Source organism: Battus philenor, unplaced genomic scaffold, assembly GCF_028537555.1.
Source record: "Battus philenor isolate CCGP_79_NKW_IND1 unplaced genomic scaffold, ilBatPhil1.0.hap1 SCAF_2, whole genome shotgun sequence".
Classification (NCBI taxonomy): Eukaryota; Metazoa; Arthropoda; class Insecta; order Lepidoptera; family Papilionidae; genus Battus; species Battus philenor.
The window spans coordinates 2,745,909-2,768,985 of record NW_027181682.1 but is presented as its reverse complement, the minus strand read 5'-3'; the positions used below and the strand labels follow the sequence as shown (position 1 = coordinate 2,768,985).

General features: G+C 33.1%; 5 protein-coding genes across 5 annotated transcripts in view; 3 read left to right on the top strand and 2 right to left on the bottom strand.

The window, feature by feature from the left end:
* Nucleotides 1-1,261: 1,261 nt before the first annotated feature.
* LOC137922531 (adenylate kinase isoenzyme 1-like) lies at nt 1,262-5,875 on the bottom strand. Its single transcript, XM_068765590.1, has 5 exons — nt 5,797-5,875; nt 5,127-5,348; nt 4,420-4,578; nt 2,483-2,623; nt 1,262-1,444 (listed from the first exon to the last, which is right to left on the bottom strand). Exons 1-5 carry the CDS (start codon nt 5,827-5,829, stop codon nt 1,262-1,264), a joined length of 738 nt encoding a protein of 245 aa, XP_068621691.1. The 5' UTR covers nt 5,830-5,875.
* An 85-nt stretch (nt 5,876-5,960) lies between these two features.
* LOC137922530 (uncharacterized) lies at nt 5,961-10,222 on the top strand. Its single transcript, XM_068765589.1, has 4 exons — nt 5,961-6,044; nt 7,673-7,940; nt 8,543-8,773; nt 10,017-10,222. Exons 1-4 carry the CDS (start codon nt 5,961-5,963, stop codon nt 10,220-10,222), a joined length of 789 nt encoding a protein of 262 aa, XP_068621690.1.
* Nucleotides 10,223-10,749: 527 nt separating this feature from the next.
* On the top strand, nt 10,750-14,307 carry LOC137922287 (calcium and integrin-binding protein 1-like). The gene is made up of 5 exons (XM_068765259.1): nt 10,750-10,882; nt 10,964-10,998; nt 11,279-11,526; nt 12,484-12,685; nt 13,495-14,307. Exons 1-5 carry the CDS (start codon nt 10,832-10,834, stop codon nt 13,514-13,516), a joined length of 558 nt encoding a protein of 185 aa, XP_068621360.1. The 5' UTR covers nt 10,750-10,831; the 3' UTR covers nt 13,517-14,307.
* Nucleotides 14,308-14,518: 211 nt separating this feature from the next.
* Nucleotides 14,519-15,192, bottom strand: LOC137922373 (oligosaccharyltransferase complex subunit ostc-A). Its single transcript, XM_068765357.1, has 2 exons — nt 14,994-15,192; nt 14,519-14,909 (listed from the first exon to the last, which is right to left on the bottom strand). The coding sequence occupies exons 1-2, from the start codon at nt 15,130-15,132 to the stop codon at nt 14,599-14,601; spliced, it is 450 nt and encodes a 149-aa protein (XP_068621458.1). The 5' UTR covers nt 15,133-15,192; the 3' UTR covers nt 14,519-14,598.
* Nucleotides 15,193-15,631: 439 nt separating this feature from the next.
* LOC137921926 (SUN domain-containing ossification factor) overlaps nt 15,632-23,077 on the top strand; it is a 133,498-nt gene continuing 126,052 nt past the window's right edge. Inside the window, exons 1-2 of the mRNA XM_068764722.1 lie at nt 15,632-15,896; nt 15,981-16,217. Coding sequence (XP_068620823.1) covers nt 15,838-15,896; nt 15,981-16,217 — 296 coding nt within the window. The 5' untranslated portion in view covers nt 15,632-15,837. The remainder of the gene's footprint in view (nt 15,897-15,980; nt 16,218-23,077) is intronic.

Genomic DNA, 23,077 nt, shown 5'->3' with positions numbered 1-23,077 from the left:
CGGCGTCCAGGCGACAATGGTCGGACGCTTTTGTTTCATTAAAACGATTCGCTTTTGGAAATATGACAGCGACGTGCACTGTCATTTGTCACGGTGAAGCCGCTTTTTGAAATTTCGAAAAAAAAATAAACTCTTTTCGCCCAACCCACCTAATGTAAAAAGGTTAAACACCACAGAGGTTTCAATACTCATATGTTTCAACACGAGCTGATTTTTAGGTTAGAAATTGAAAATTTGTGTAAAAATTGCGATTTGTTCGTGTAAAAAGGAAAAATGTGAAAATAACGACATATTCGTGTAACAAAAATTGTTATATATTCCACTTTGGATCTCTTATAATGATTCCTCGTGTACATCACGAGAATAACTAATATTTATTTGTTTTATTGCCTAGCTAAGATCATTTACAGTGACCGCCTTTGTACATTATAAGAATACCAGAAAGACCTAATTTGATTCAAACTAAACACTGATTAATCTCTCCTATAAAAGCATTCATCAAATACAAGGGCTTCAAACGTGCTTTCTCTTATCCGGGCAATGTAAAAATTATAAACAAAAATCAAAATATTTTAATATGAATTTGACAGTTGTTTTTTATCACAATCTGAAAATTTTTCTTTACATCGCTTATTTATTCGCCTGCATAATACATTACGATTGGATATAGGTGTAAAAACTAAACATGAATGTATAGCTAATTTGTCAGCTTTTACACTAATTTTCAATTCATTTTAAATCTAGTATAAATTGAACACTCAAATGTTTCATTAATTTATGCTATTAAAATGCGACAGATAGATTACTATTACCATTATTTATTATTTCTGTAACCATAGATTTTCGGGTAAGGTGTACTACATATTGTCAACAGATGAGCTATACATTCATCCCTGTATGCTTTTTATTTTTATAACCAATCATCATATATATATGTCTACATAATCAGTGTTAAATATAAAAGCAATTTTGTTTTGCCACTTTCTCCGTCCTATTATTTTAGACAGAAATCCTTTTTAAAAGTGAGTGTTATGAGCCCATGTTAGAATTCTAAAATTTTGCAAAAGGTTGTATAGTTAGCTGTGGCATCTATTTTTACTGCCATACAATCGCATATACCTTGTAATAACGCTTAGCAAAATCTAAGATTACGTTTAGAAAAATTCAGACATTAGAGACAATAAAACAAGCAACGCATAACAAACGTATAATATACAACAACATTCAAAATCTCGAACATTCTAGAAAGTTAGTCTAAGCTTCATTGCACTTCCGCGGGGTCGTCGTCGGTCAGCTGCGGACTCGCCAGGTGCATGACGGGCGCCGACAGCGCCGCTGGTGGCCCGCTCTCCACCTCCGGCCTGTTGTAGCTCTGCTCAATCGTGTCTGACAGGATCTCCTTGAGGGTGGAGGCTAGTGCCTTTGGATTACCGCTACTGTCCAACTAGAAAAAATGTCCTGCCTTATTTATTTACACTTTTTACAAATATTGCCGTGGTGATGATTATTGATCTACGATGTGATCGTTATGAGACTAAATGTCTCCAAGAGATAGCAAACAATAGCGAGTCCTATGAGTTTTAGATATAAAGAGGTCATCTGATGAACCAAAGTCACCGAAATACCTCAAATCGTTATATTGTCAAATTATCTAAAGTAGCAGCTGGCGGATACATCGATCATAGAACCGTCCGTTTGGGCCGACACTGAAAAGTTTTTGAAGACCACGAGTTGGACGCTGCGTGGGTAAGTTAGTTGACTGATAACATAAGTCAAGATCGCGAGAAGTAAAAGAGAAGGGATGCGTATGCCTTGCAATTGATGTCTATCAGCTAACATGATAATGATAAATGTGCAATGTCACAATAAATACGTTATAGACAGGTCAAATTATAAACTAGTAATACGATATGTATTACGCCTCGCTTGGAACGCTCGTAGCTAACATAGGTTGAAGGATGCCATTGTAGGGGTGACCAATTTCTCTTTCAGTTCAGTTTCAGTTATCAGTAATGATACTGTGTATATACATGTATGTAAGTCAATAGTATTATATAATAAAGTTGGTAAGCATATGGACTGTATAAATAGACAAAATAAATGAAAATGATGGTGGTAATTTAATCATAATTTTACAAAACCATGTTACTGTAGACTGAGCGATCAAACCAAAAGCAAAACTGTGAAGCTACACAAAGTCCGAAAAACTCTTTGTGCTATACATATACTCGTACATTTGCGTGAAGCACAAAGTAAGACAAACGCTTGGTTGAATCGAAAATCAACGATATTAAAATAACAGATACACAGTGATTACAAAAATGCTGTTACTTTAATGTAGACTTTTCTGAGCCGGCACAAAGTACGACACTCCATGGAATAGAACCTCCTCAAGGGAACCTCAGTTTCATTCCACTTCATGCTGATGGTGGAAATTTCTTTCACTATCGAATGGATACATCATTTTTGAAACATCACTAACCGTAATCACGTGTCCCCCGAAACGCTTGTGTACATTCTTGACCTTGTGCGCGGCGTCCCTCACGATCTCTCTTGCCGCGTTGATCTCAGATTCGGGCCGGCCGAGCTCCGACAGCTTGTTTTGCAGCCGCGTCGCCGCCACCTGCACTCACGGGAATTACACAACATTCACTTGTTGCTAACTTATCTTCTTCTTAGTTAATTGCTCCTGGAAAAACAGCTACGTTTAGGAGGATCGATGATCCTTCGCCAAAATTCCTTCATCCCTCCTTTACCGACACAGCGAGGTGCTATGCAATTTTAGATTCAGGGGCAAATCCATGTAAACTTATTAATTTAGATAGACATACTACATACATACATACAAACAGACATTAAAATGGTACAATCAAGCAATACCAGAAATTAAAATTTTGATGCACCTTTTGAATTAAGGTGTGTAACACTTAGATTCATCTATGATAAAGCTGGACGACCTCTTGGGCCATTAAATCTATCTTGAGAAACAAATCTATCTATAGCTTCGTTATCTTTTATCTTTCTATTTGTATGCTTTCAGCCTCACTGATCAGTGGTATTATTCCATAGTCCCTTCACACTCGTAATGCAATTTCCGTATATACATGATCAATTTCATAATGACCTTCAATTGATTTGTCCATCGCAAATATATGATACGGTCCACTTACATCAATTCTAACTTCCTTTGCAGTGTCTTTAGGTGTTAAAGATTAAATAAGGGCGAATGAAACGGTTCGATCGCTAGCTTATGCTGTGTGCGCAAACATAGAAGAAAAACATTAGAAAGAAACTGAAATATTCTGGGATCAAATACACTTATCCCCCGATTTACACGGTAGATAAGTTCTTGAGAAAAACGTGTAAATCGAAAATTAAAAATTTTCTAGTCAAAACCGTGTAAATCGAAAAGCTTGCAGATAATGTATAATTTTGCTATTAAACAGTTGTAATTTTTCCAATATTTTTAGGTGTACACGGAAATAAAAATAAAATGCATTGTCAAGTTAAAATATCATCATTTCCCAGCCATTATTTCCCTCCTTAATTTCCTCTGAATTTTACTTTAATCACAGCCTTTAATTTATAATAATCTAAATTATGCACTCACTTGTAATTTACGAATATGGAAAATCTTTCTGAAACTGTGAAACTTTCACTCAAATACTATTTTCCGTAGAATTTTATGCAAAGAAATACAGACACAGCGTGCGTGTGCAGCAAGTCAGCAAATAAGCTCAGGATTCCCCGTGAAATGTGTACACAGCACACGTGTTCAATCACAGTAGCATTTAGTAGAGTGCGATAAAAACAAAAAAAAAACTTATTTGGAAAACCGTGTAAAACAAGTACCGTGTAAATCGGGGGATAGGCGTATATGTACGATATGTCTCATTTATAATACCGCAATGGGTCCGTGGCATGAATTAAGTATAACTTCCTCTCTGGGGTACGTATTAATGCAGTGGTATCTTTTTGTGCCCCTCCTCCCGCTCCTTTTTGGGGACCCCTCGTTCCCCTGCGAGATGTTCGGGGCAGGAACGTTAATTAAGTTTTCCTCATTTGTTTTTTTAATTACTTATTATCCTTCCTTCCTTTACATTTTCTTTTGTACCATCCTCTCATACTTCATAAAATCTATTTGACCTCACATATCTTCCGTGCTTCGCATTCCTTCTCTAATCTACAATCCTAGATCACAGTGGGATCATATTAAGATATATATACACCGTACATACATTTTATAATATATATATACAGAAGAATGAATATCCACTTGAGGCAAATTTCACGGCCGGTTATCGCTTTTGCTTATGTTGAAAACAAGAGATACTTTAAACTTTTTTAAAATAACGAAGGTCTGAGATAAGAGCTATGTAACTACCAAACAATAATAAATATATAATCTGTTGAATTGACCTCATTATCAACCTCCAGCGCCACGATCTTCTCCGGCCACTTCACTTGGCTGTTGAAGATGTTGGACATCCTCGGGTTCTTGGGGAATCCCACCAGGATATAGCCTTTGGCGTCCTGTTGTGACAGCATCGCTTCTTTTATGAGATCCACTATTAATTGCTGCATACATACGATAAAATATTTATTGATTATCTATACAATTAAATAAATAAAATTGGAGTATCTGTTTGTAATATTAAAATAACCATTTCAATTTTTAATTTCTGTTGTCTGGCTGTCCGTCAATCTGTTTGTTCGTCCCGTCTAATCTCTGTAATGCATTCACCGATGTCGACATGACTTATTTTGGCAGGTAAGTTATGTAATCTAGATCTATTTCGAAAACCCGGTTTGTGGTATAATAGTTACATCTTACAAAAAAACATGACTTTTAAGCCTCTGTCCTCCTAGAGAGAAAGCTTGTCACAGCGGTAACATTATTAAAATAAAAATATCGGGTCAAACATGCCAGGTTTAATATTTTCTGTACAAGCAGAACAGATGGCAGCTAGAGCTTTAAAGTTTAAGTAAGGAAACCGGACCAGGAAACGTAATGGCCTTCGGAAAAGGGATGCAAGCCGCTTCCGATCGATATTATTGGAAATTTATAGGGAGACATATGTCCAGCTGTGGAAGTTTTACGGCAGAAAATATAATAATAAACATACTTCTGGAATATCTTCCTGAGCCTGCAGCTTGTCCGCGATGAGGCGTCCCCTGGCCGTGTCCATGTCGGCCTCCGTCCGGACCAGCTCGCCAGGCCTAATCATCACGTAGCCCGTGATGCTAGAGATGGTCTGGGCCACCGTCTGATTCCCGGCACCCGGGACGCCATTCACGAATATCACCGGCAGATGCCGGATTGGTGTCATATCGTAAGCGGAATCCTCCTACAGATATGTTAACCTTTTATCATTTCTCATATGAAGAGTTTAATTTTAAATTTTGCGACTGCAATATATTACTGCACTATTTATAAACTCTTATCAAAATAAATAATTCACAATGTTTTCGGAAACAATTTTAATCATTACTATTTCTACTTATTTGATGCAAAAAATTTATAGAACTGTGCAGCGGTTGCCTAGTGATTAGCGGTCGAGGTTAATAATTCCAAGATGAGGTTTTGGTTCCTTACACCACTACTAATGTGTAAAAACCAAGACATCTAGTATCAAAAATTTTGAAAGGTTTGTTAAATCCACTAAGCCGCACTAGAAGTTTGGATTCCGCTCTGTACCTTCCTTTTAAGAGAAGGTGTTGATCCCAACAGTGGGAATACTGCAAGATAACAAGGATTCAGTCAAAAAAAAGTTACCGGATTCGTCCGTCACCCACCTCGAGCATTTTCCTCGAATAAAAACAGCCCATGTCGAAAAGTTTGCCACTGACTTGCGACGATTTGTAAATATTTATAACAATTAACTTTTTGCAATTAAAATGACATCTCTAAATACTCGAAACTTGTTTGAAATAAGCACGTCTAGATTAATGACATTGAAATGTTGACGCGCGCGCAAACGGCGCCCATGCGGCCAGTTTTCAACAGAGGTGTAAAACATAAAAGTTTTTATATCTCAAAAGAGGTTTGATATGCGCAAAAAATATATTTGTTCAAATGAATGCGACTTGACTTATTGCTTTTATAGAAAGAAAAAAAAACCTATCCGGGCTAAAATACATCGCCGTTTTTATATTCCTTCGATTTGTATGGCATATTGATAACCCGGTGGTCCATAAATTAGGCTTTATAAGATCTTGATTAAACCCTTTATCACTCTTTCCTTTTATTTTACGACAATTTATTCAAGCTTTTAAGATGTTGAGATTTAAGCTAATAAACCAACGTTTTGGTTATTTAAGAAAAAATAATCTTTTACTGTATGTTTAAAAGAGCGGCACAAACAAAAAGGCGAATGCAGAGAAATAAAACTAAACAAAAACGCATGAAACGATGTTATACATTAATGAAAATAATTCTAAAATTTCTAATGGATTTTTGCATTACTTTGCGGAAGTCCGTCCTAAGTAAGAAAAGGACTAATATATTGCTACTTCCGCTATGCAGCAGTAGTCATGTAGTAAAGTGCACCGCACGCCAGCCCCCTGGCAATGCTAATTACACAACTACCACCGTTAAATCACTCAACACGTGTTTCACCCCTCAACGGGCATCCTCAGGAGTAATGTTACACCGATTAGTGCCAACTCGGTTTTTGCACTTTATTGCACGACTACTGCTACAAAGCGGAAGTAGCTATATATTAGTCCTTTTCTTAATTCTAATTTTTTTTTTGTAATCAAACCACTAAATTTAACAGTTTATTCAGAACATATTTTGTAGTATGTATTAAATAATACTATATTAAATTGCTATTAGTATCCCTGGGATTCTTTGAGATTTTTGAGACGTGAGGATATACGAATGTAATTGACATTGCCCGGCGAATTGGCAAGATGAAGTAGCAGTGGAGCTAAAGGTAGTAGAGACAATGGACTAGCAAGCGCAGCATAAGATGTCAACCCACAAGGTGGACAAATCTTAAGGTCATCGGAAGACGCGAGATGGGCACACCGCTTCCAACCAGCCCAGCTGTGGACGTTTGAAATGATGATGATTTCTAAAGCTTATCCAGATTAATATCACCGTCAATACCTCCGGCAAAAGTTACTATGTATTAATTTCTGGATAAAATTACAACAGAATAATGAAAACGTTTCTACGGAAATTGAATTACGACGTCAAATGTGTTTCCGTTGTCAGTGGCATTCATTTGGAATGCTCGGTTAGATAAAACACGTTACGAATGTTGGTACGAATAGACGAACATTTAAGTTTTTAATTGTAATAAATTACAGATAGATTTTTATTATAAATAAGAGGTTCCATTACTTTCGCTGTTCCAGATGACTGTCTGCAACATTTTTACAATATTTCTAATACTCGACATAAAGTGTGAAGCTAATAACGAATTAAAAGTGTGATGCTGTGAGTGTACGTCAAAGAGTAAGGTTTTTACAAGTAACAGAACCTATAGGTAAAGTCAAGTCTCAACTATTACTACTCTACGTATTGTGAAGCTTCATTTTTTGTCACACCAACGTTCACCCAGATAACTTTGGTAACTAAGTTAATTAAATAATGTTTCTATTAATTATTTTAATAACTCTAACATATGTGGATGCTATTAAAATATGTTCTAACGACGAACAGCCACGATATCCGGAATATCATCTCATTAAGAAATGCGCCCGATCTAAATTGAAAATTTCGGCAAAAGCTAATTTCTCTGTACTGGCCAGTTGTAAGAGGTTCGCTAGTGAAAAGAGAGCAATGTCTTTCAACTTCAATCCTAGAGTGTTAAATTTGAAACCAACCACAGAATATACATGCGAAGTGTTACATTGTACAGATATAGGTGGATTGTCTTTAACAAATGATACAAGATACGATTATTACAGCATATTCGGCAACACTTTGGGTGAGTACGTTCTCTTTTGTCGTACTTCAGATGTTTTCTTACTTACACGATAAAGGGGGATTCCCCCTTTGATTGAAGTTAGACTATGTAATACTGCTATTGCAATTTGAGAATAATCACCATGACCTATGTTTATCATATTCATGTAAGCGGATAGACACCCACTTCGTACTGCTCTTAATATGCATATACCATCACTTTTTTAAAAACCAATATAGTTCTTCTCCTCTGATATTTATGTTGATACGTAATCATTTATTCTACAGGCTTTCGTCCTTTTAGACCTTAGACGTCCACTGCAAGTCCCCCTAAAATGTCTATGGGAAAGTATACTATAATCGCCACGTTTGATAGTAAGTTTGATTAACGAAGTTTGCAGAGGATAAACAAAACCCTTTCCTGTGTACCAGTATACCAAACCGCGATCGCCAACCCGCTTGCCAAGCGTGATGATAACGGTATACATAGATATCTTTGCGGGAGGCCTGTCCTTGTCAGTGGGCGTCGGTGGGCTAAATGGTCATCGTCGAGTAAGTAAGTAGGAGAAACTTTTTAAGGCTAAAACATCCTATGTATTATTATAATATTATTGTTTGTTGTAGCCGCTGTAAATTGGAGCTGTGTACCAACCGCAGGCGTGTTTTATTTATTAAATCGGACAATGAATTACACGGACGCCGTCCGGGAGTGTGACAACAAGAGCAGTGTATTGGCTGACGTCATTTCCGAAAAGAGAACGGAAGCGCTGGCTCAATTGCTGTCGGAAGCGGATACAGAGTGCGCTTACGTCAGTCTTAAACGTAATAATGGCGGCCATTTTGCTGTCACTAATGGTAATTTTCAGCATCCTATGTATACCGTTTTAAATAGTAGATTTTATTTTAACTTTTGTTGTGGCAACACTTTTTATAGATAGTTAAAAATGTAACACATATTTGACTAGAAACGACTGCGTAGAATAAGCTATGTTAAATTAAAAAAATTAAAATGTATACACAGTTGCATAATAGTAAAAAAGTACAATGTGCGATCTTATCACACGAAGCAAATTCTTCCAGACGACCATAGTATGGAAACATGTAAGATAACAATAACAATTCATTCCTCAATAATAATTTTTTTGCGCCATACCTTTGGCGCCATAATCAACATTTTTCTTCAAACTATCATAATATTTCAAAGCAACTTCCATAGGTGGCGCTGTGTTTACTCGACGTAACTACGATTATGATCTTAACATATAATAATACTCTGAATTTTAAATATAATATTCAACTGAATTTCATCATGAAAAAGATTTATACAAAATTAACATTATATTTTTAGAACAAACTACTATTATTACAAGTCTTAACTAGTATTCTATTATTTAAAATTATGTTGTTGTTATTAAAATACTCATTTGCAAAATGTTAAATTAAAAGTTATCAATAACAGAAAAAGATAAATGGAAGTGTAACCACCTCATAAGAGGCTATTCTCCTATCGCACAAACTATTACCCCACGGACTCAGACCGACAGTACGCTTTGTGCTAAATCGACTACCTTTGAACAACCGTCATAGGACAATGTGCTTCGACAAACGCTGCAATGAACACCGCGCTTTAGCAAACGTCGTCACATCAAACTGCGTGGAATTTGATAGACTCTGGACTCTATATTTTTACCGCAGGTGGACTTGTCATGTAAATTTGTCTACTCCAGCTACATTACGTCGCAATTTGCCAGGAGTATGATGCCAAGCACCATCCTTTCACAAGTTTTTTTACGTACAAGTACAAATTCTGTATCTTCCTCTTCATTCGCCGAGTAGATCTTGTCATTAATGCAAACAACCTTAACTGTATACTGCCATCACATTAAGCAGATATACTTGTCTTAGTATAAGCGTTAACATCCTCAGAAATCATGGCAGCACAAGCATTCTGTATCAAACGTCTGGTTTACATAACGGTGTTTCATTTCAGTTAGGATAGAGAACCTCTAGAATCCTAAAATTCTCTAATTCTTAACTATATTTATTTGTCTCAAGTACCATTATTATCTACAAAATATTTTTTTTGGTTTTGTTAAAGGTGATGCCTTAGAATGCATGTCCTATCGTGCCTGGGCTCCTGGTCACCCAAAGAAAGGTGATAAAGGGGATTGCGTTGTGCTCACCAGACATCAGACGTGGCAGTCAGTGCCGTGTGGGAAAAAACAGGCTGTCATATGCGAACTCATTCCGGGAAAACCTTATACGAAACGATATTTCACAAATAAATTGATGCCACATTTTTAATTTTAATTTAAACCTATCAATTCAACTTTAATTACCAACCAAATTTTTCGATATTTATACTACTACTTACTTCAGTGAATCTTTTGTTAAGATTTTAATTCTAATTTAAATAAAACATTGTATTACTTTCTTTACATTAATTTTAAAATAATATTGGTACATTACAAATGTCATAAAGATTTCTCAAGTTCCCGCCACAAGCTTAAAATAAAGTAGTCCTAATAGGGCAAAAATAAGCTGCCAATGGAAAAAGAACACAAAATAACTTCAACGCAGCATAAGATAAAAGTTAAAAGATTAACTAAAAGTAAAACTAATTATATTTATACAAAAATTTTGTAGTAAAATAAGTATTATACCAATTTTAAAAGATTGAATTAATTATTTTATATCCATATCATTACCAATTATAAATAAGATGATCTTAATGTTCATGACATGAACGATAATGTTTATTATTCATCCAAGGTTCATCAGCTCAATATATGGTAACACTCATTTAATACTGTCAATCATTATATCTTCAAGTAGTTGTTTATTTATTTTTGGTAGAGAAATTTGCATAATATATTAAATTAAGTACATTAAGTTTAATATTAAAAATTAAACATGGGACAAGGAAAAAGCCAGTTTTCGGAAGAAGAACTACAAGATTACGAAGTATGCTCAATAAGCAAATATATATATATTTATTAATTAACATAGGTTCCATGTGTCTAATTCATATGATTATTGTTTTAGGACCTGACGTATTTTACAAAGAAGGAAGTTTTATAGTAAGTACATATCTGTTTCATTTAACTTGCTGTTAAAAAATTAGAACTGTTTGAAATTAAGGTCACAAGCAATTAGTTAACTTTGGTACTTCATTTAATGATTTCAACAGTGCTTAATTTACTTCAGATCTGAATCTTGTTTCAAACTATGATTTCCGAAGTAAAGACATTTGGCCAGACAAGACAAGACCAGTTATCGTGGCATCTATTACCTGAAATATTGTATTTGACTTACAAAATTTCATGCAAACTTTAATAATTCTTTACCTTTTCTATTCAGCGCTCATCAGAAATTTAAAGCTTTGGCACCAGAGAAGGTTGGGCACAACAAAAATGCCAAACTGCCAATGGCTAAAATTTTACAATACCCTGAATTAAGAGTGAACCCATTCAGGGACCGCATATGCAAAGTATTCAGCTCAAGTAATGATGGCGACTGTACTTTTGAAGATTTTTTAGACATGATGTCAGTGTTCAGTGAGACAGCTCCTAAGCCAGTGAAAGCAGAGCATGCCTTTAGAATATTTGGTAAGTTAAAGAAAAGTCCAGATTATTCTTATATCATTAAATATTTAATCACAAACACTTACAAATTTTCTGAACTAGACACTCAACATTTTTTTTCTTTAAACAGCCATGTTATAATTCTAATAGGCAAGTAATAATCAGTGATTGAAATAGGCAATTTCCAGTATTTGTTAAGACTTCATAGTGCTAGAAGTCAATACTCAAATACAATCTTTTTTATGATAGTTTATACTGAAAATTTGATAAAGTATTTGCTTATCTGTATACATTCTAAAAGATGGGGCAGAAATTTGTAAGTAAATGATCTTATTTAACACTAGCTGTGCTAGTGATTACTCTTAAATAAAAGTGGCCCGAGTTATTCCTTATTACTTCAGCTCCCCGCCTGTATAAGTCCCATAAAATTTGGCACAGCCATTTCAGAGATTAGCCATAATAAAACAGACACCTAGACAAAAATTAAAACAAAGTGTAATTTTGGTATAAATACCATTTATATATGTATATATATTCAAATACTTGTAGTATATATATATTCATATATAATAAAACACAATTGTTTCAATAATAAAAATAGATATTAAAATTTTATTTTTTTCTACAGATTTAATAGGAGTGTTTAATAGAAATAACACTACAAATTATTGCAATTTGTCTAATTTTAATGGACAGTGTGTAATATCATTTCCTCACTGTTATCTCTTCATGTAAATTTTCAATCTAAGTGGTTCATTTACCTAGATGGCAGTCACATCTTATCTTAATAATTTCAGAATTCTATTTCGAATTTCTTGAACAACAGGCTGTAGTATATATTATGTGGTAAATTTGTATTAGAAATGAGGTAGCTTATTTCTCAATTTTTTTCCATAGTAAATTTAAGTGTAAACATGTTCAACCAAGGCTTTAAAAATTAATACAATTCTCAAATAATCTTGTAATATTTTTAAATTGCAGACTTTGATGGGGATGATATGATTGGCGTGTCAGATTTACGGGAAGTAATTAAAAGGCTTTGTGGACCTGAGCATAAATTAAGTGACTCCGAAATCCAACAACTGGTACAGAATGTTCTGGAAGAAGCAGATCTTGATGACGATGGGGCTCTATCTTTTGCAGAGTTTGAGCATATTATAGACAAGAGCTCAGACTTTTGTCAGTAAGTATTACTTATCTGTGTATTTAAACAAGTATTTTAACATTAACCCATTTTTATCATACACACATACATACCACTGGCACTTTAGACAAGCAATTTTGAGCTACATCGGTGACCTTCATTTTTTGTGGATATCCTCTTTTCTGATTCGATCTCACTACTTCAAGCATAGCTCTCTCTATTGCACTCTGGCTGACCTTGGAGACTTCTAATGAGGCCCATTGTTGACGACCACTTCTCGGATCCATATATTATTATTTTGTCTTGATACATTACGGTATTTTGGATGAGAAATTGTTTCTAAGCTGTTACATCGCTTGGATGCAATGATGATTTGTTAATAACTAAATTTATGCCTAACCTTAAAGGAGTGAAACTATTTCATCATCAAATCTATCAGTAAGACTATTTATCAGGATGAACTTTGTAATCCAGCGAAACATATCTTGTATTCTCTTATCAAATGTTACCAGACTACAATATTAATGAAATGTGATTTTTTTACTTTAATACAAATTTTCCCTCTAAAAATCTGGGTTATGTTGTTGTGGGCCTTTTTTAATTTATATTTTATTCACTCTTTTTACACTATGCCTCAAGGCTTATCTATAAAATATATATATAGATATTGCTTATAATAAATATTGTTGTTGTGAACTAAATTACATTAGAAAATCTATTTTTTTTAATGGTGAGACCTTAGGTATTTTCTACAATCAAAAAAGGTTTAAGCTTTAGATATATAGTCATTGACTGGTACAATAAATCCTTTAAAGTTTTAATTTTAATTGTATTTTGTTGTTTTCCAGCTCATTCCGCATAAGGCTGTAAATGGAAGAATACTCATTCTTATATGAAAACAAATATAGTTTAAGTTTTCTATAATAGTAAAATTTTAATCGACATAAATAATTTAACCTAATGTTTGTATTTTAAAAGCAATGTAATGAGCAAGCTATAGGAATTATGTAAGTTTGCCACTGTTCACATTCAGTCAAGGACAACATAGCAAGGAAGCCAATATATCTTATGATGATGAAAATCCAATAGATGTAATAACAACTATGCATGCTGTGAGACATTGCTAAGATATGACAATATACATGAATATAATAATGCTAAAATTCATAATAATAGATTAACTGTTCTATTAACAAGTATCTAGATGGAATGTTGCTTTGTTTTGAGAAATGTGTCAAACTTATTACATATTGTGAAATATATAAACCTGTATGTTGCAGTGGGTGTTTATATCTCTTTGATATTTTGTGTTACTATGTGATTGTGTAATACTTTAATAAGGTTTAAGTTTACTTTGATGTTTCTTATATATAAATCAAATATTGTAGTTATAAAAATCTATTAAAGTAAATAATCTAATCATATATATGTTTGTGATTGTTTTAAAGTATCATATATGTTGAATGAAATACATTGACTCATTCATTCATTCATACTTATGATTGACTCAAATATGTTACAAAATTTTCTACATTATTTTTATGTTATATAAATTTGGAAATATATGCAAACCATTTTAATAATTTAGTGAATCTCTTTGTGATAGTTGAATTTTCTTATCTGTTGTATTTTTTTATATAAATCTCAAAGCATAATTAATCTATATGTTGTTTAAATACCAAAGTGAAACTGTATGTTTTTATAATAAATGTCTAGTTTAGAAAGAGGCTTTTATCTATAATTTTTAAGCTGATTCCTGAAATAAAGGTATGCATTGGTCAGAGCTTGACTTAATTTCACATTTCAAATTATAAATTTATAGTAACGCTGTTCATTATAAAAAAAAGGATAAAAAATGAAAACAGGTAAGGTATAAAAATATTTATTCAACTTAATAAAAAAAGGACATCCTTGCGTGCTTAAATTGTATATACACTTATAAATTAGCCTTTTTAGTTCTGTAAATATCCGGGCAGTTTCATCCTCATGAATATCCAGGTAGTGAAAAACGAGACCAAGATACAGAGGAAAGCCACAGATATGAGCAGAATCCTATTTAATTTTGGTGTGGATGGATTGTGGGTTCTATCCAATATGATAAAACCGAGACCTCCAAGTGAGAAAAGAAAGCTAGACGCCAATCCTTCCATTATATACTGGCCGTTAACTCGATTTGGCATGAATGCGACAGGCCGGCTATGACCGTGTTCATCTGTTGTAGAACCAACGCTAGGTGGTTCTACTATCACGTCATAAATTATACCTACAACAGAAAAAAAATACACATTGTTAAATTCTAACATTATGGATTCTAATAGGAATGAAATAAGAAAACATGATACTTAACCTCCGGTCACCAAGAAGTATGATAACAGCACAAAAGAGAACGTTGTCATTGCAGAAGGTGGCTGCAACCATGACGGCTTTTTAATTTTTATGTTAGGTATTTCAAGCACTGTAAAAGGTAACGCGAAGAAGGATTCCATTTTGATATATTTACGATCGGCAGAATAAGTTTCTAACTGAAAACGCCTCTGTTGACAGTCGAGTGGTGACGTATGATACGGATGCAGTAAAGCGACATCTGAACACTTTCTATAATTCATTATTATAATTCTAAAATTGTCATTTTACATAAAATTCATTACTTAGATGTTTTTCTATAAACAGTTTAATAAGACATGTTTAAAATAACAGTTACATTAATATGTTGTTAATTATTTCGTGAAAAGAAAAATAATAATAAACACACAGACAGCAAAAACTGCGTAGAATGGAACACTTACAAATTTATCAGAAAATAACCAATCAAGATAGGTTATGTATGTTAAATGTTTTGTTGCTATTGGATGAGATTCCCTAATCAATTATTTTTGTTAATATTCACCAATAGCGTTGTAACTCGATACTCAAATTTATAAACGTCTAAAAAATCCCAAGAATTTGGCAACTGTCAAATTTATACTTTTCAATGAAATCGTATGTAGTCCGCGTTCGTCTTATTATAGTTAATTCATTTAAATGGTGAATTTTTTTACGATAACTGTTTGTTAGAAGGACAATAATTTTCGTGTGTTTGTGATGCCAGTGTTTTGAATTGATGTGTTAAATTTATTTCGTAGATCTATGTTAAAATGTGTTAAATTTGCGCACAAAATGAACTGGACTGTGGATTTTTCACTAATTTTACGATGAAGGGTGGTCTGTGTGTTATTTACACGTCGTTACTGACCATTTCGGTTCTCTCTAGGTAACGATTTTACGCATTCAAATAACTTATTATGTTTACACAATATTTACACGAATTTACGAGAAATGTTTTTTTTTTCTTCAGCTGTGCCCTCTTTATTCTTGTGGTGTCGGAAGCTCTGCAAGCCGAAGGTGATAAGATCGACCTCTCTGGCCTTAGTAACGTCAGTCAAAAGGTGTCTGCTATTGATAAAGATGAACAACTAGGAGATTCTCCTAGTGATAAGGAATATGAACCGAATGTCAATGCAGAAAAGAAGGTGGAGGACCGAGAGATGATGTTTGCTGAAACACTCTCAGTAAATTCTGTTACAACTGATGGGTGAGTGATAATTTAACACTGTTATTATAGTGAAAGTGAGAGGTGTGTGCCCCTCAAATTACATTACTCTTTATTTATTTGTTACTCACCTGTGTTATAATTAACTTTTAATTCTTAGGCACCTAACTTTTTTTTGATATTTGATTACATTATAATAAGGTCTGTATGTATACAGTTATAATTTCACTTTTAAATTTCTCCTCTTATCTGATTAATAGTCAAGAAACGAGTTTAAATTGTTTCATAACATCATCATGTTCTATAGGTATATACTTTATGTATCTCATATAATAATTATGTTTTCTTACACAATTATTATATTGGCTCCACAAAAATTTAAACACTTAAAATATTGTGAGTTTAAGTAAATAATAATAACAATGTTGCTACATACCTTTGATAATTTATTATAAAATCAAATAAATAAAATATGATAATTATCATAAACAAAAACCATGTCAGCTTTGGCTTACATACAGTTTTCCTATTAATTTTCTGGTATTATTCTTAGTTTTTACTTAGCCAGTTTAACTCAGTAAAATTAAAATTAATTTTCTGAGATATAATTGATACATCTAAAACTTTCCTTGTGGCCTTGAGTTGCTGGAGAGGATAAAAACAAATACAATGTCAATTGATTACAGTAATTATCTTCAATTTTCTGAATATTAATGGTTATTACATTATGAATTATAGAATAACTAACAATAGTTAACTGATAAGACTTTATTTATGACCAAAGTATGGTTACTTAGATACCTATTTACCTAGTTGAAGAAGGAATGTCTTATTATGTTAAAAAATATATATGGCAAGGGCAAATGTAATGGATTTTACTTCTGTCATGTATGTTGATTATGAAATTTGCTTTATACAGGATGGTTTGGTTATAGATGTAAAAGCTTATATAGCTATTATGGTGATAAATATCTAGCTCATTTGTTAGCTAAATGATTTAAGCTATTATGATGATAAATATCTAGCTCATTTGTTAGCTAAATGATTTAAAAAGTGTTTTTTTTTGTATTGGAATGCAACAGGCCAATAACTTCTGAAAGAACTAAGTCTGCAGTGTCAAATATTATACAATAATTAATATTTGAATGCACAATAATCTGATTTTAGAAGACACTTTATCTTCTAATATTAATTTTGCAATAATTGTTATTTCTGAAACCATTTTTAAATAGGGTGTATATATTTATTGACAGCAAAGGAGCTATACATGCACCACATTAAAACTTTTCTATCTTGATCTATAATCAATCACTCTGTATAATTGCTCTGTCTATCTTAAAAAACAATTATGTGCTGCTATCTACCATCTTATTAAAAGAAATAAAATTCTATAATGATATTACATAAACAATTTTAGTATAAAAAATTTCTATTGTTACCAAAGACAGCTATTTATTACTCTTAACATAAATGTCTTTCATACAACTTCTTATTGTTTTGTATTAACATAAATACAATGAAGTATTAGGGGGACCAGAAAATAATATCATTTCTATCTATATATTTTACAAAAGAACTTATTGATTTTTACCGCTTTGGCATTGAATATTTGTATACTAGATGGCAAAAGGTTGTTGATAATGAAGGTGAATATATAGTTGATTAGATATAAAAACTTGTTAAACATGTAGTCATGTTAATTTAACTTAAGAAAGCAACATTAGTTTCTAGTCCCTCTGATATATATTGTGTAGATTTCTCCATTTTCCTTATTTGATTAAATTCTAACAGGTCCTATTGGAAATTAACGAAAAAAGTTTAAAATAAATTTTAATACTGATTTCTCTGTGTATCTTATGTGCTTTTAGATTGCAATATGAAATAATCTATTAAATATTTAAAATCATTTATTGCCAGGAGCTATTTTATCATTATGACCCTATTTTGACAAGTCGCATAGTACAGTGCATTTCTTGTTGGATAGAGATGGAATTTAAATACTTGTGAAAACTATTTCAGAAGAACTCTCTATACAATTGGTTTAAATACATATAGATTACCACATCCATGCATTCTTATTGAGGATCAATTCTTAAAAGAGTATTGTTTATTTTCTTATGATCTTAGTATTAGTGTGACATTCACCTGATGAAATGTAGTATGTAAACAGTGATCACTTATTGGTGGTGATGATGGCAAGTTTCTATTTATTTTATATATAGGGTCCATTAGAAAACTCGTCCATTGGCTGAGATGATAGTGAATGTAAACAAAATAGGATATAACCATTAGCTATAAAATTTAGAATTTTAAATGCACCAGGATCATATTTTCTTTTATTGCTTACTAGTCTGCTTTTGATCACCGACTGGCACATTGGAAAGTGACGATGTGTTCAAAGATGAAGATGATATCCCCAATTGGAGCCGTTCTCGAGTTTTAGCTTATTTGTGAATTTATTTTCATTTATGTTATTTACTTGTTGTGTCCGCGACCTTGTCTGCGTAGTTTTTTTTTCATTCAATTATTTTTCTAAGATAAAAGTAACTTTAGTTACCGCTTGTCACGTCAGTTACCTGTCAGTATAAGTGACGTCAAAATTGATCCAGCTCTTTCCGAGATGCAATTTTGTTAGTTTGTATAATGTTATTATGTTATATATACTGTATTTATTGTTTTTTTTTAAATATTATAAACAGACATTCCAATTTAACTTCATTAACACATTTTATGCCATGTGGGGCGTATACTACCCCCGCTGCACTTTCCGTTCAGGCCGTTTTCAGTTCTCGTTAAGAAACAAAGGATTATTAAACAAATGAATTGTAGGCTCGAATACAGATAACTTCACATTACGTACGCGCGTACGTAATGTATATTAGAATTTATAACCTTTTCCCGCTTATTGTAGCTATGCAGGAATGAAGAAATGTAAAGCATATGTCTTCAATGACTGTATATTTTTTAAAGTGTGAGTCGTATCTTCAATAATTGCCGCGGCACGGAACGTGTTAACATATAGTTTAACATCGATACGTTAATTAGTCATTAAAGTTTGTTGTCCTGTAATAGATATAGGTTATGACATTTAAAAATGGCGCCAGTCATTTCCCGCTATAGTTGGAAGCGTGACAGAAGTCCCGTTGTCAATGGCGCCGTCGTGACGTCACGGACGTGTTTTGGGGGCGTGGTTGGTCATACACACACACGGATCGCGACCTTATTCAAACAACTTTAATTCCCTTTGAGTTTATTTTGTAATAAATTTAAGAAATGTTTATAAAAATCTCTATTGTAGTGTGAAGTATTTTTAAATGATAAAGCTTCGGAATAACTTGCTTTTGTACTGTATTAAGTATATTAATATATAAAGTGCCAACAAAAAAACCGCTCGAGTTAAATATAGGCTGTTCAGATAAGGATGCATTCGGAATACCGATGCCATTGTAGGGAAATTCTATACTATCCTAGTAGAGTGCATATATTCATCTAAGAAGGTGGTGCTCTCCCTGAGTAGGCCTTGCTTTAGGGGGAATATCCCGAAACAGATAAACACCCTATACTCAACTAAAACACCAAGGCTACGGTACAGAGACAGGTTCAAAGACGCTCTTCATCAACGAGGCTCAGGGGCTAAAGAGCGTGGTGGTCATCATTGTCCGTTGAATAACAAACACCCTCGGGTTGTATGTGTCCATAATGCGGTGGAAGCGATATCACGTCACGCGAACTCGTGTGTGTATTGCACAGACGAGACTCAAGATGCGATAAGTTTCATCGATGTGGCGAATACGGCAACCGCCGCACAGATACTGGCGCACAACCTGAGGATGGCAATGTGGAGTAGTGATGAGGAAGTGGTCGCACGAAACGTAATTTTAAAAACTGGACATTGTCAGGGCGTCGATAATATAGATTAAGACTTAGTAAACATTGTAACATGCAAAAACGTGAGCGAAAAAAAAAATATTTAGTGTAAATGTAAAATAAAAATAAAGGCACGGACGCTAAGGTATGTGGAAAAAAGATCCTAATAATAATAAAAAAATGTATATAATTTTAGTTTCTTCTACGTACGACGTTTATAAGGAATTACTAAAATCTAAAGATAGCCTATATGTCTTGGGGATCTGTAAGGTCTAAATATTGACCTCTGTTACTTAAAAAAAGGATCAAAAAAATTCTTGTTTGAAACTTTGAATATATTGTATAAGTCGCTTTACATGTACCAACTATTTTGAATAGCTCTAACTCAAGTCAATAAGCGTGTACAACTTAATCGTTGCTTGAAGTTATATTCAAGAAGTTAGTTAAACAAGGTCGTGTAAAGATTATAATGTTTTTTTTTGTATTGTATTTAAATTTTTTAACTATTTTGAGATATTTAAATTTCTCAAAAGTATGATTTATTGTTAATTATTCATAATGAATTTAGAATTTGTTTAAATACAGTAATAATTTATCAATAACAATACTTAAATATATTTATATAAGTATTGTTATTTGACTATAAGAGCTAGAGATATTAATTAATTCTGGAAAAAAGGTTATATATAACATCCAAAGCGAAAATAAAATGAAAAAAAGATAAATAAAAAATTATTAGTTAAATTTAATTTTAATTTTGTTAAGTATAGAAGTTAATAAAGTTGCGACGTATAAACGTAAACTGGGCGTAGTTTACGTAACCCATTACGTCTATTTATATTCATTCACGCACGGTGCGTAGCTGTCATATTTTGGCAAGCGAATGATTCTGAAAAAACTGTGTTATGTATCTGTTCCCACGCGTGATACTAAAGTGAAGAAAGATGATACTCCCAGCACGTGGTCAGTTATATATAAGGATAGCCAGTGATGATATCTTTTTTTAACAAAACTTTTATTATGATTATTTTATACTTTATAATTTCATAGTATATTTGCAATTTAATCTTCTCTCTTCTAGAGAATAAGACGTAAGAATTCACGACATCCGTACACGGTTAAAATTCCTTCTACCCGCACTAAGCGTTTTGCTAATACAGTAATACCCCGCTTTACGCGAGGGATACGTTCCAAAAAAAATTGCGTTAACTGAAATTCGCGTATAACGAGGTTTATGATTAAACATAGTCAAAAATTATTACAAAAAAATTCAAATCATTTTAATCAATCACTTTAATTCTAGGAAAACTTTATGCAACACATACTCTTATTTTTTTACGGAAAAATACATTTATTGTCTTTTGGGTAACGTTTTGTTTACGTTCTTGTAAAATACGTTCACAACACCCAACACTGTTTTTAATTGTTTGACAGATGGTCAAGTCACCATAGAGAAGTTGATGACTACATTATATTTATATGCACTCTTTCGCGTAATTCGAGGCATTTGAGCGCGAAATTTGCAATTCGCGTTATAGTGAAACCGCGTATAACGGGGTCGCGTAAAGCGGGGTATTACTGTACTTTTATAGTACGAGCAGCTAAGGAGTGGAACAACTTGCCGGCGTCATTCTGTCCAAACAATTATAACTTAGGAGTCTTCAAGATAAGAGTGGATAGGTTTCTTCTAGACAAGCATTTAACATAGCAGACCTCGTCATCGCTTAAGATCAGGCGAGACAGAGGTCAAATACTTCTCTTGTAAAGGATATAATAATGAAATACATTCTGTTTTACTTGTACTGATTCCTTAATGTAAACTTATTAAAAATATTTCTCTTTGAAACTACATAAATTTTATTTTGTAAGTATATATTTATTTTTGAATGATATAGGTCTATTTAAATTATTAAATTTAATTTCAATTTAATTCTACACACATTTAAATCTAAGATTTTTAAATACCGCGATGTAGCTTTTCTTCTTAATCGGTGTAGTTTAAATAAATGCGGATCATATTTTGTTTGAAAAACAATTTTATGTTTCGATTAAAATGTTTACTGTCGACGTCTCCGTGATCTTGAATATTGTAGTTTCACAGTGATATGGTGGACAAAGGTATTATAAGATAGTCTTTAAGACTAGAGTGAAATGGTTGCATGCAAGCATGTACCATCGTAGACTTATCGCTTAAGATCAAACAAGACATAGGTCAAATACTTTGCTAATAAAGGATAAAAAAATACAAACTGTAAATTACGTAAATGTCCAAAGTATATTCCGAACACATGTGTGGATAATCGTCTGAACCTTTTCTCTGTGAAGAGTCGTTTGAAAATTTATCCGAACTGTATACGAGTATTAACAAGTTGTAGCCCAGCGTACAAAAACATTTTTAATGTTTAAATGTTTAAAATAATCGATAATGAGACTTGCCCATGTGACGACTCCATAGTACAGACTTTTCATCACTTAGACACTGCTCCCGATTCGAATCCAAAAGACGTAACCACGTGACCTTATGTGTAAACCTTAATGTACCTCCGTTCAACTTACCGGAACTCCTCAGGAAAAAATCTACGGCAGATTCTTTTGATTAGTTGTCCCGGCACATTGTTCTAAATCTCAAGGCATTTAACGGTCTGTAGCGCTTGGGCAGCGACTTGAAATAAAATAATGTACCAACTAATATATAATCGAGTAAAACTTCCAAATTGTATTGTTAATATGTATAAATTTTAGCTGTATTTACCCATAAGAGAAAATTGTGTAAGAAAAATTGTAAAAATTTATAAAACGCTGTCGTGCCTCGCAGCTGGGAGAAGAAAGATCCGTATCAAATATCGGCAACCCTCTCCCAACTGTCTGCGTTTAGTAAAAGCGAAAAAAAATATTGTAAAAAAAACACTAGCGATACAAATTAGAATTAATTAAAAAAAAGCCCCGCGTAGAATAAATATCTTCACCTCCCAACAATCAGATGATTCAACAAAAACGCGTTTAACTGCTAACGTTTCGGATTGAAATCGAGAGTG

Excerpts from the sequence above, each read along its gene's own strand:
- LOC137922373 (XM_068765357.1), bottom strand. The coding sequence starts at position 15,132 with ATGGAATCCTTCTTCGCGTTACCTTTTACAGTGCTTGAAATACCTAAC. Across the intron at positions 14,910-14,993 it reads ATACTTCTTGGTGACCGGAG|GTATAATTTATGACGTGATA; the intron begins GTTAAGTATCAT and ends TTTCTGTTGTAG.
- LOC137922530 (XM_068765589.1), top strand. The coding sequence starts at position 5,961 with ATGTTGACGCGCGCGCAAACGGCGCCCATGCGGCCAGTTTTCAACAGA. Across the intron at positions 6,045-7,672 it reads GTTTTTATATCTCAAAAGAG|CCACGATATCCGGAATATCA; the intron begins GTTTGATATGCG and ends AACGACGAACAG. Across the intron at positions 7,941-8,542 it reads CATATTCGGCAACACTTTGG|CCGCTGTAAATTGGAGCTGT; the intron begins GTGAGTACGTTC and ends TGTTTGTTGTAG.
- LOC137922531 (XM_068765590.1), bottom strand. The coding sequence starts at position 5,829 with ATGGGCTGTTTTTATTCGAGGAAAATGCTCGAG. Across the intron at positions 4,579-5,126 it reads CTCAGGAAGATATTCCAGAA|CAATTAATAGTGGATCTCAT; the intron begins GTATGTTTATTA and ends GTATGTATGCAG. Across the intron at positions 1,445-2,482 it reads TCGGGGGACACGTGATTACG|TTGGACAGTAGCGGTAATCC; the intron begins GTTAGTGATGTT and ends CATTTTTTCTAG.
- LOC137922287 (XM_068765259.1), top strand. The coding sequence starts at position 10,832 with ATGGGACAAGGAAAAAGCCAGTTTTCGGAAGAAGAACTACAAGATTAC. Across the intron at positions 10,999-11,278 it reads ACAAAGAAGGAAGTTTTATA|CGCTCATCAGAAATTTAAAG; the intron begins GTAAGTACATAT and ends TTTTCTATTCAG. Across the intron at positions 12,686-13,494 it reads AAGAGCTCAGACTTTTGTCA|CTCATTCCGCATAAGGCTGT; the intron begins GTAAGTATTACT and ends GTTGTTTTCCAG.